At 46.6% G+C, this 11,435-nt stretch overlaps 1 protein-coding gene across 1 annotated transcript; it reads right to left on the bottom strand.

The window, feature by feature from the left end:
* Positions 1-3,490: 3,490 nt before the first annotated feature.
* On the bottom strand, positions 3,491-10,513 carry LOC121440275 (protein FAM50A). Its single transcript, XM_041641053.1, has 13 exons — positions 10,294-10,513; positions 9,028-9,112; positions 8,828-8,927; positions 8,193-8,338; positions 5,919-5,995; positions 5,739-5,805; positions 5,338-5,399; positions 5,096-5,172; positions 4,696-4,750; positions 4,462-4,510; positions 4,309-4,379; positions 4,069-4,179; positions 3,491-3,689 (listed from the first exon to the last, which is right to left on the bottom strand). Exons 1-13 carry the CDS (start codon positions 10,402-10,404, stop codon positions 3,681-3,683), a joined length of 1,020 nt encoding a protein of 339 aa, XP_041496987.1. The 5' UTR covers positions 10,405-10,513; the 3' UTR covers positions 3,491-3,680.
* Positions 10,514-11,435: the final 922 nt, after the last annotated feature.

Here is an 11,435-nt window from a genome sequence, read left to right as displayed (position 1 = left end):
ACCTGTAAGAATGGCCGAGATCAAAAACATTGATGACAACTTATACTGGAGAGGTTGTGGGGAAAAGGGAACACTTCTGCATTGCTGGTGGGAATGCAAGCTGGTACGACCCCTTTGGATGTCAGTGTCACAATTTCTCAGAAAATTAGCAAACCACCTTCCTCAAGACCCAGTAATACCACTTTTGGGCATATATCCAAAGGATGCTCAATCGTGCCACAAGGACATGTGTTCAATTATGTTCATAGCAGCTTTGTTTGTCATAGCCAGAACCTAATGGAAACAGCCTAAATGCCACTCGACCAAAGAATGGATGAGGAAAATGTGGTACATTTACACAATGGAGTACTACACAGCAGAAAAAAATGACAACAGCTTGAATTTTGCAGGAAAATAGATAGAGCTAGAAAACATTATTTTGAGTGAGGTAATCCAGACACAGAAAGACAATTATCACATGTACTCACTCATAGGTGGTTTTTAAACATAAGGCAAAGAAAACCAGCCTACAAACCACAATCCCAGAGAACTTAAACAACAATGCAGACACTAAGAGAGACTTACATAGATCTAATCTACACAGATAGTAGAAAGTAGAAAAAGACAAGATCTCCTGAGTAAATTGGGAGCATGGGGACCTTTGGGGAGGGTTGAAGGGCGGGGGAGAGGCAAGGAGGGAAGCAGAGAAAAATGTAGAGCTCAATAAATATCAAGAAAAAATGAAAAAAAGAATTCAAAACTCCATGTTCAGGACTAAAATAGACATGTAAAATTATGTAATAATAAAATTGGAAGTCTGCCAAAATAAATAAATTCTAGTGTTTGTTTCCCACAACACTGTGCCAAAGTATAAAATACAGTTTTATACAAAAGAAAAAGAATGTGGCCTCTCTAGCCAGGCATGTTGATATGTCTTTAAACTCAGCACCCAGTAGGCAAAGACAGGTGGATCTCTATGAGTTTGAGGCCAGTCTGGTCTACATAGGGAGTTCCAGGAGAGCCAGGGCTACACAAAAAGACTGTCCCAAAAAAATAAAAAACAAACAAAAAACTGGCCTCTCTTTCCACACCAGACCTTGTCCTCTCAGTATTGACCCTAAGGACTCCCCAGGCACTTGGGGTTGTTTCCAGAAAACAGATCTGTTGCTTTTGTAAAGCTGTGTTACTGTGCTTATCTAAAACACCTGATTGGTCTAATAAAGAGCTGAACAGCCAATAGCTAGGCAGGAGAGGGATAGGCGGGGCTGGTAGGCAGAGAGGGAAGCAAGAGATATCAAGGTACAAGAGAACCAGGAGAGTAGAACTCTAGGGGCCAGCCACCCAGTCACACAGCCTGCCGGCTTAGGAAGAGTGAAAGTAAGTCATACTACAGAAGTAAGAAAAGGAAAAAGCCCAGAGGCAAAAGGTAGCTGGAATAATTTAATTTGAGGAAAGCTGGCTAGAAATAAGCCAAGCTAAGGCTGGGTATTTATAAGTAATAAGACTCCATGTGTATTTATTTGGGAGCTGGGTGGCAGGTCCCCAAAAGAGTCAAGAATAAAAACAACCAACAATATAGATCTTTCCCCCATGAAGACTCAGGATTGAACTTCAAGGATTTCCCTTTCCAGAAGATGCAAAACTAGAGATAGCTCCTATCTAGGTATCAGGCTCAGAGTCCCTTAGGCTTTATCCATATGAATGTAGAGTTCAGGGAGCTTGAAAGCTAAGAAGGGGATTTGAAGCACTAATATGTGGATGAGATAACTGAGAGCAAACTCTTTTTCTCCACAGTACCTTTTCTGATGACTTTCCAAAAGGCAGACTGGGGTTGTCACAGAGGACTAGACAATTCAAATTCAGAGTGGCTCCCAGCAGCATACATCAAGAGTAGATGAGGTCTGGTCTAACTACCCACTACAATGTGCTCCCAAGATATCCTGACCTGCTCTACTCTCTTCCCTCCTCAATGTGATCTCAAATTCTCTACTATAGTAACAGAGTCAATCATAGCAAAGTTCACTACAAACTGCCATCATGCTTGCCAGAGAGGCAAGGTGCTCTCCATGGTGCAGACAAACATCTGGCCCCAATCAAAGGGAATCTCAGCCTCCACATCAGACCACTTACTATGTCTCAGCTTACCCCAGAGAAACTGAGAGAGCTGGCCATTGAGATGGCAGAGCCACTGGTACTGCAAGTTGTAGCACTGCCCATCCCCAGATGGATCCTGCCCCACTGCTGTAATAGTGACCAGTTCCCATGCAGACTGAGCAGAGTAGGCACAGATGTGGCAAGTGAACAGTGACTTCGAAGCACCCATAGCAGCTAAGAGGACACAAGGACCTGGGAAGGTTTAAGGAAGTACTCCCTTTTTACTCCAGAGTCCTTGCCAAGCCTGAGGATATGTCCCTACATTCAAAGACAACAGCTGGGCCTTCCCTTAGAAAGCCCCCCTTTTCCTTTCAGATTTGTTCCCATGATATCCCTTTCTGTTTCCAGGAAAGGAAAGGTCCAAAGAGGCCTGTCTACAGAAAGCTTAAAGGTTGTCAAGGTCTAGGCCTGGAGATATGAGGAATGACTGCTAAAAACCCAGGAAGTCTTTGGAGTGATACAAATAAATGATTTTGAAGTATATGGAGGGAATGGTTTCATGCATTGTGAATAAACTAATTTATTCACTCAATTATATGGTTTAAAATGGGTGATATGGTTGCACATGCTTTTAATCTCAGCACTTGAGAGGAAGAGACAGACGGATCTCTGACTTTGACGCCAGCCTGGTCTGCATAGTGAGTTCTTAGGATAGCTATGGCTATGTAGAGAGAATCTGTCTAAAGAAATAAATAAAATGAATGGGTAAAAAGAAGGATCTTTTGGTATGATCTGTAAAAGAGACTGACACAGGATCTTACTCTGTAGCTCAGGCTGGCCTGGAACTTGCTGTACAACCCAGGCTAATCTCAAAACTCATTATTCCTCTGCTTCTACTTCCCCAGTGCTAGGATTATAGGTGTGAACCACACACATGGTAAAATGACAAAAATATTACATGTTATCTCAACAAAAATATTTTAGGGCTGGAGAGATAGCTCAGCTGGTAAAGTGTTTGCCTTGTAAACATAAGATTATGAGTTTAATCCACAGAATCTATATTTTTTAAAAGCCCAACACTGATGGTATACATGTGCAATTTCAACCCTGGAGAGATAGACAGGTAGCTCCCTGGGGCTCACCAACCTTCTAGCCTAGTGTACTTGGCAAGTTCCAAGCCAGTGAGAGATGCTATCTTCAAAAATAAATAAATAAATAAAAATAAAAAAGAAAGATGGGAACAGAATGACACCCAGGGTTGCCTTCTGGCATGCATACACATGCATGAACACATGCATACATGCATGCATGCATGCACGCACACATGCACGCGCGCGCGCGCACACACACACACACACACACACTCACTTTCTCTCTCTCTCTCTAAAAATAAAGCACAGGTTCTTATAATGTAGGCACTCCAGCTCCAATGTGAACTTTTTTATTGTAAAAGAGAAAAACAGTAATGACAATATTAGGGCCAGAGAATAGCAACTAACATCCTCCCAGAGTGCTCTGGCATGATCCCAGGGAATCTAGGCACCTGGAGCCCTGAAGACATGAGGGACACTCTGGGGAAAGTGAAGGTCATGCCCACTTCTGGATGCTCACCGGATCTGGTGTGAAAAAATGGGGACACATGAAACAAGGAATGGAAGCCAGGAAATAAATAGGGGCAGGCTAGCATAACACTTTTGATTCTCCTCCTCCTCTTTCTTTCTCTCTCTTTGTGTGTTATAATGGTCTTACTATGTAGCCTAGAGTATCTGGTAACTTGGTGCTCCTCTTGCCTCAATCTCCCCTGTGTAGAGATTACAGGTATGTTCTACCATGTCAGATTAGTTATCTCTGGTTTCCTGGCAGGATGGTTGCAGATCACTAAAAGCTGAGATGACTCCCATCCCCTGACTTTGAACTGCCCAGAACCAGCAGTGGGACACCAAGAAGTGGCTTCCCAGGACCTAACCTTCCTCCCTGCCTTCCCTGCCTCCTCACCGTGTACTTGTCCCATTTCTTCTCTGGGTCATAGGGCTCCCAGCGACTGGCAGGAAAGATGTGCTTGTTCTTCTCATACCAGCTCCTCAGCACCACTTTGCCTGCATGTGACTGGGGAATGAAGGCTGTGATTCAGGGCCATCCTACCTGACCTTGCCTTCCTGTGACTTCTCCCCAAGGATAACCCCAATGTCAGGCTCAGGGTGTCTTTGCCTGCCCAGTACCCTGGCACTATCATACCTCATCCTTCTCCACAGTGGCATCACTGAGCAGTCGTACATCATCATGAACATCGAAGTTGAAGAGTGGCCCTGGAGGGGAGAAGCAGTAATCCCAAGGCCATACTACTGCCTTTCCCAACATATTAGAACAAGTTAAGCTAGAATCACTCACCACTCTTTCCTCGTGCTTTGGTGACGATGAAATCGTAGAAGCTGTGATGCTAGGAGCAGAGGGTGGGAAAGGCAAGCTTGATGATCCATCTAGGTCTCTATCACCCACTCCCCACACTCCTACCTGCAGGGTGGGAGCAGGCACCACTGTGCCTCCTAGCCCTGGAAGAGTGCACAACAGTATAGTGACTCTCCTATGAAACAGTGTGCATGACTCAGGGTTGAAGAGACTCACGTGGGGGATGATTAGGTCCTCCTTGATATACATGAGCTGCTCCACCCCTGCTGACCTGAGAGAGATTGGAGGGGATGAATACCTGAAAGTCAATGAGTTGGCACAATACTTTAAGCCTTAATGCTTAAGGGAAGCTGTGTAGTTTAGTGAGCCTGGGATAGCAGTCCCAGTGTCTTCCACTTCTGGACCATATCACCAAGGTAGGGCTCTCTCACCTGAGCTCTCTACAGCAGGAAGTTAAGAAAAAAGGGCACAACTCTCCTCTTTGAGGAGCACAGTGCTCAGCACAACATCTTCCCAGCAGTGGAGCAGTCAGCATGGTTGTCTGATACTCTGGCTGGGGAGGCAGGCTCTTCAGGTGCATAACACAGGCACACACAGTACATAGTAGCTTGCTCACCTGAGCTCACTGAAGTCTTTGCGTAAGATCTCGAGTGCTTTCTGCAGGAACTGCTGCATGGTGTTGCCCTTTTTCATCTGCAGAAGCAGGTATACCAGTGAGTTGGGAAGGAAAGACAACGACCCAAAGAAATACCTCCAAGAAGACAAAGATCCACCCTGCTATCCACAGAGGTTTCCCAAGCCAAGACTGTCAGTTGCTTTCTATTGAACTCAAGACAAAGGAGCCCTTCCATTGCCTACCTTAACTGTGCGCCGGTGTCCAGAGCCATCCCAGTAACTAAAGGTGATTTCAATCTCTTCACCTACAAAGAAGAGTTGCCTCTTGGTCTAGAGACCCAAGTGCCCAGAGTTCCCTGGGGCTACATAGCCAAGGTGAATATTTGCAAGAGAACTTCTTGAGTTTTAGTCCTGTTTTTTCACTGCCCCAACTCTGGATCACACATGTTCAACTCTACTAGAACTTATTGTTTTTGTGTCTGTTTTGGTTTTGACTTTTCGAGATTGGGTCTCATGTAGCCAAGACTGGCTTCAAACTAGCCATGTAGCTAAGGATGACCTTAAACTTCAGATCCTCTTGCCTTAAGCTCTTGAATGCTGAGATAACAGGCCTAAGCAACTGTATCTAGCTATATAGTACTTACTCTTGATTTTCTCCTGCTTGGCTTCCCATTCCTGACGCAGCTCTTCTCGAAGCCGATTTTCCTCCTCCTGAGAGGAAATGGACAAAGGATGAGGTTAAGGGCTGCTCCCTGAGCAACAGTCTCCACCAAGGTCAACTTCATGATCAATACCAAAGTCAACCAGAGCCAGGCAGTTTTTACCTCCCTGTCCCGGTCAGGCAAGAAGCTCGTGTCTACATCTGGGTTCTTCCCCAGTTTCCTTTTCTTTGTGGTAATCTCTAGAGCAATGAGACAAACATCTTACCATTTTTCAGAAAACGATTCTGTGGTTTTGTTTTTAGACATTTATGTAACCCTGAGTGACCTGAAACTCTCTTATGTAGACCAGAATGGGCTCAAACTCAGAGATCTACCTACCTCTGTCTCCTGAGTGCTGGGATTAAAGGCATGTGGCACCATGCCTGTACTAAAAATGGTTTTGATCTCCGTGGACCTGTCTGTCTGTAAGGTCTCTCAGGCAACTGGAACATGTTTTAAGAACTACTGACTTAGCCAGCCTTGATGGAACACACCTTTAATCCCAGTACTCTCAAGAGGAGAGGCATGTGGATCAGGGTTTAAGCCCAGCTTGGTGTACACAGTGAGTGCCAGACATACCACAACTACAGTTATACCTTGTCTTAAAAATAATCATTCATATGATGGTGGCACACACCTTTAATCTCAGCATTCGGGAGGCAAAAGAAGGCAGATCTTTGGGAGTTTGAAGCCAGCCTGGTCTACAAAGCAAGTTCTATAACTGCTAGGGCTATTACACAGAAAAGCCTTGTTTCCAAAAACACTAAAATAAATAAAATAAAAATAAAGAGAAAAACAGAACTACTAACCTAAATAAATAACAAGCATAAACTAAAAGAAATAATCATAGATGTCAGGGAGCTGGGTGTCTAGTTCCTATTGCTAAGACCTCAAAATGATGGCAAGCAAGGGAAAACTCACCACCAGTGCTTTTCAAAAGTCCCAGTGAACTCAGGGTAGTGGCACACACCTGTAATCCTAGCACTTGGAAGCCTGAGGCAACAGCACTGAAATTTAGAGGCCAGCCTAGGATATACAGTAAGACTATCTGAAAGAAAAAGATCCCACTAATACACAGTGAGTTTGAGAACCTTTCCACTAGCCTGTGCAATCTAGAATTGCTCCTAAGGTAGACACAAGATGACTATCAAGGTCAGACTGAGCTACATAAGACCCTGTCTCAAAATAAATCAAGCACTACTTGCCACCTAAAGCCCTGAGCACTACTGAATGTATATCTAACTCAACAAGCTATCTAATGGTATTATTTCAGATACAGTTGGGTTAAATGTACTACTAAAGTGGAAGGGCCCAGTGTGGTGGTACACACTTAGAATCTTAGCATTGAGGAAAATCTCAATAAAAGAAATTTAAAAAAAATTACAGCGGCAGGAAACAACCTCAGGAAGGGGGACCTACATGACTAAGATAACAGCTATTACCTAACTTATTCCAAGTCCTCAAATGCGTCCTTTGCCCTGTTATTTCGGTCCAACTGTTTCACTTCATTATCTACTCGTCCTGCCTCCTCCCATCTCTGCAACTAATAAAATACTCATCCTTCATACCCGACACAACTATTCCCCATGTGACTCTTTCTCTCACATGGATCTAGTGATTTCCCCTGGGTTCTAAGGAAAGCAGCATTCCTGAGTGTCCGGAGTCCCTACTGACCGTGTAGCCTGGCGAGGCACAGAACAGATATACATACATAGGGCTGTACATTAGAGGCACTGGATTTCAGAAGGTATAAGATCAAATTCATCAATCACTACCAGTGCCCACTGGCCACCTGTGGTGAGCAGTTACAATACCTGACAGTGGCCAGGCATGGCACACACTTTAATGCCAGTACTCAGGGAGGCATAGGCAGGTGGATTGGTGTGAGTTCAAGGCCAGTCTTGTCTACAAAGTGAGGTCCAGACAGCCAGGACTATTACACAGATAAACTCTATTTTGGAAAAACAAAACCATACCAAATCAAACAAACAAAAAAAAAACCCTCACAATACCTGGCAGTGTAGTCACAAACATTCCCATTCTTTCAGAAAGTTTTAGCAGGCTATCTTCTCCCCTCAGTTTATCCTGTGTGCCCCAAAGGACAGCTTCTGGATCCTTTTAGACCAGGCACTAGTCCTCTGGTAACTTCCCACACTGGTGGCTCCCGTACAGGGACTACTGGCCTAGCTCTGACTCAGTCTCCTGCTGCCAGTACCTCTGTATTTTAGCTTTAAAACCATGGTGCTGCCTCAGTTCTGATTTCTCTTACCCTGTGTGAAACTGGGGACCACAAGCCCAGTAGGTGACCAGGGCTAAAAAATGAGTGTGCTTCTTCCTTTGCCGGCCCAAATGTTAGCCCAAATGCCAGGACAGAGCTCTGGCTGGCAGTGCCCTCACCTTCCCTCTCCAGTTCCTCCTCATACATGGCCACCTCTTCCTCCTCTTCACCTCCCTCCTCTTCTTCCTCCAAGGTGAAGGACAGGCTAGAGATCTTCCGCTTGGCCTCCTTCTTGCGCTCCTTCTCTCGCAGCTTCTCTAGCTTCCTACCAAGGCATGGATGGCCATCATGCCTCATGTTCCTGCCCTGAGGCCCCTTCTCTGACCCAGAGCCACTGTGTGCCTAGCAAGGGGTCCACTTAGCACAGGCTGGATCTCCCCAGCACCCCAGAGGGATTCTATTTGCCCTAGTTTACTTCAAGTTCAAGGACATGGCTCTGATTATGACACACCAAGCATAAAGGACACAGGGGTCATGGGACAGAGAGGAATGGGGACAATGCAGGCTGTTCAGGCACCCAGTAAAAAGAAAGGGCTCAGAAAGGACTCACCACCTTTACAGAGGAACAGAAAGAAAGATAAACCTGGAAAGTGAGAACCAGTGTGGAGCTCAATAGATACCACAACTGCTCCCAAAGCAGAAAATGGGGTCTCCCTGTGGAATGGGGATGGGAACAGCCTGACCCACCCCAGGAATTCCCAAGCACTAGCTGTACTATAAAGGGAGGACTGCTTAGAGAGGATGGGGGACCCACAGCTGTAACTCCTTTGACTGTTCCTTTTTTGCCAGCTGTTTCTCTCTCTCCTTCACCAGTGCCTCCTGTTTGGCCTTCATGTCATTCAGGGTCACGAGACCTGTGAGGCAAGGAGATAGGGGAGGAAAGGCTGGTCATCCAGGGCCAGTGAAGGAGTAGCTCCTGGCTCTGGAAGAAGGTGGTACAAGTGTCTTGCTTACCCACGGTACTGGACTTGAGCTCTGCTTCCACAGCGTCATAGTGGGCAGAAAACTTCTTATCAATGTTGGATTTCATTATATTCTCCTGTAGGGGAGGGACACATCAGTGAAGGCCATCCACCACTCCACTGTGGAAGTGAAAGAGTGGCTATGGGTCCCAGACACACTATGATATAATCTTAGAAAACACAGACATACACCCTTCCTTTTCTAGGTGGAAGGGTCCATGAAGCTAGGAATGCTAAAGTAGCCAAAGGTCATCCTTTCCTTGTCATCTCTAAGCTGCTCTGGCCTCTTCAGGTCTCCAGCTGGGCATCAGCACTCCCTCAGTACCCTACAGCCACCACCATACTCACCTTTGGCCTTTTTTCTTACCCAGTCTTTAAGTTGAAGATCCTGAGACCCAAACCATGGGATTTCAGGAAAGAATAAACAAGAAAATGAGGGATCCCTGTGAGAATTTTCCTTCTTTTTGGCCTAGGATGCTGTCAGCAGTCATCCAGGTCACTGTTCTTCAGTCCAGTCCTATCTTAATAGGTACCATTTAGGTCCCTCTCTGACCAGGATTTCCAAATGAATGGCCAGCAGAAGTATACTTCCAGCTGCCATTGAGGCAATGAGGTCAGAACTAGAGAACTACGTGTCAATCCAAGCATGACTGAGGGTTGATGATACCTCCATCTGATGGCTGGTTCTTGGGTTTGGCTTCTCACTTCCCTAGATAGGGCCTGTTCTCACCTGGAGAGCTAAGGCCCTGCTTCTGTCAGGAGTCTTGCCCAAAGGATTAAGCCAAGGTCTCCTTGGTACCACGCCCCTGAATCCAGTGGCCACTGACTGAAGAAGCCCTGAGGGACGCACTAGTACTCTGGGATGCTAAAGGCTCTGGAATGAGCTTCAGGGGCATACTCCTGTGCCTCTCCACAGGAAATGTATGTATCGGAAGCCTGGGAACATGAACTAGGAAACTGTGCTCAAGTCTCACCCAACATCAGTGCCACCACTGTGGATCCCTCCTGCTAAAGTTTTCACAAGCTAGTGGTCTCAATCTCTGACAAGGCCCAACACTGAGCCCACTTTACAGAATACACTGTCTCAGCTGGCTTCCAATACCAGTCAGAGATGCAGAACCAAGTCCCGCCCCCGGTGCGGGGCCCGCCCTCTAGGCTCTCCTAGCCCGCCTAGGGGTCTCCCAGAGTCAAGCAGCATGAGACCGCCAGGGGGCCCGCACGAAGCGCATGCTCTGAGGCGCCCCGGCCTGGCCCACACCTCTGCGATCCTCTGCTTCATCTGCTCCATTTGCTCGCGCTGTTTCTCCCTTTTCTTCATCAGGTGCATGGCGCGGCCCGCCTCGCTTGCGGCGCCCTTATACTGAGCCATAGTGACTATGGCTATGGCTATGGCTGTGGCGGCAGTGGCGGCTGCTGCTGCGGCGGCGGCGGCGGCGACGAGCGGCGGTGGAGAGTTCTGCCTGAAGGAGTCCTGGCGATGGCGGTTTAGTCAGCTGACTATGACGTCACCAACCAGGGAACGTACGGACGCTGGTCCTGCCTTACGCCCCCCCACCCCCCCCACCCCCGTGACTCTGGCACGTGATCACACCGCCCCGCCCCACAGGAGGCTGGGCTCCTTCCCTCACCGTGTTTTGATAAACTACAAGTTCTCCTCGCTCTATTGTGACAGAGCTGTGTCCCCTAGTTTCTTGCACGCCCTCAAAGTTAACTGCTGTCGAACCCAATCAGATTCAGCTGCACACACAATAAATAAATTTGAAGATCTTTTTCTAAAAAAAAAAAAAAAAGTTAACTGCTGTCTTAAGCTATACCTACAGTCCCCTTAAAGTCTCCTGTTGGCCCCAAGACTGAGCACAATGCTCCCCTGAGTTGGTTCTTAGAGCTCTTGAGCTATGTCTCATGGTCAGGTGTCCTCATAACTTTGAAGCTATTTCCCCTACTTTGTCACAGACTGACACTTATTTGGCGGCTTGGATTTTTTTTTACTGAGACAAAATTTCTCTGTGTAACCTTAGCGGTCCTGGAACTTACTTTATAGACCAGACTGGCCTCAAATTCACAGACCTCTGCCTGCCCTGCCTCCGAAATGCTGGCATTAAAGGCATGAACCACTACCTCTTGGTGGCTTGGATTTTTTTTTTTTTTTTGGTTTTTTTCGAGACAGGGTTTTTCTCTGTGGTTTTGGAGCCTGTCCTGGAACTAGTACTTGTAGACCAGGCTGGTCTCGAACTCACAGAGATCCGCCTGCCTCTGCCTCCCGAGTGCTGGGATTAAAGGCATACGCCACCACCGCCCGGCCAGTGGCTTGGATTTTTTTTGTTGTTGTTGTTATCATCCAAGGCTAAGTATAGGTCCCTTTGCTTCCCTAGGACTGAAGCTGGCTCCTAATCCCTGCTT

The sequence above is a fragment of the Microtus oregoni genome, unplaced genomic scaffold, assembly GCF_018167655.1.
Source record: "Microtus oregoni isolate MIOR12 unplaced genomic scaffold, Mior012 000067F_001, whole genome shotgun sequence".
Classification (NCBI taxonomy): Eukaryota; Metazoa; Chordata; class Mammalia; order Rodentia; family Cricetidae; genus Microtus; species Microtus oregoni.
Note: the sequence above shows the minus strand (reverse complement) of the source record. Positions and strands in the feature narration are given on the sequence as shown.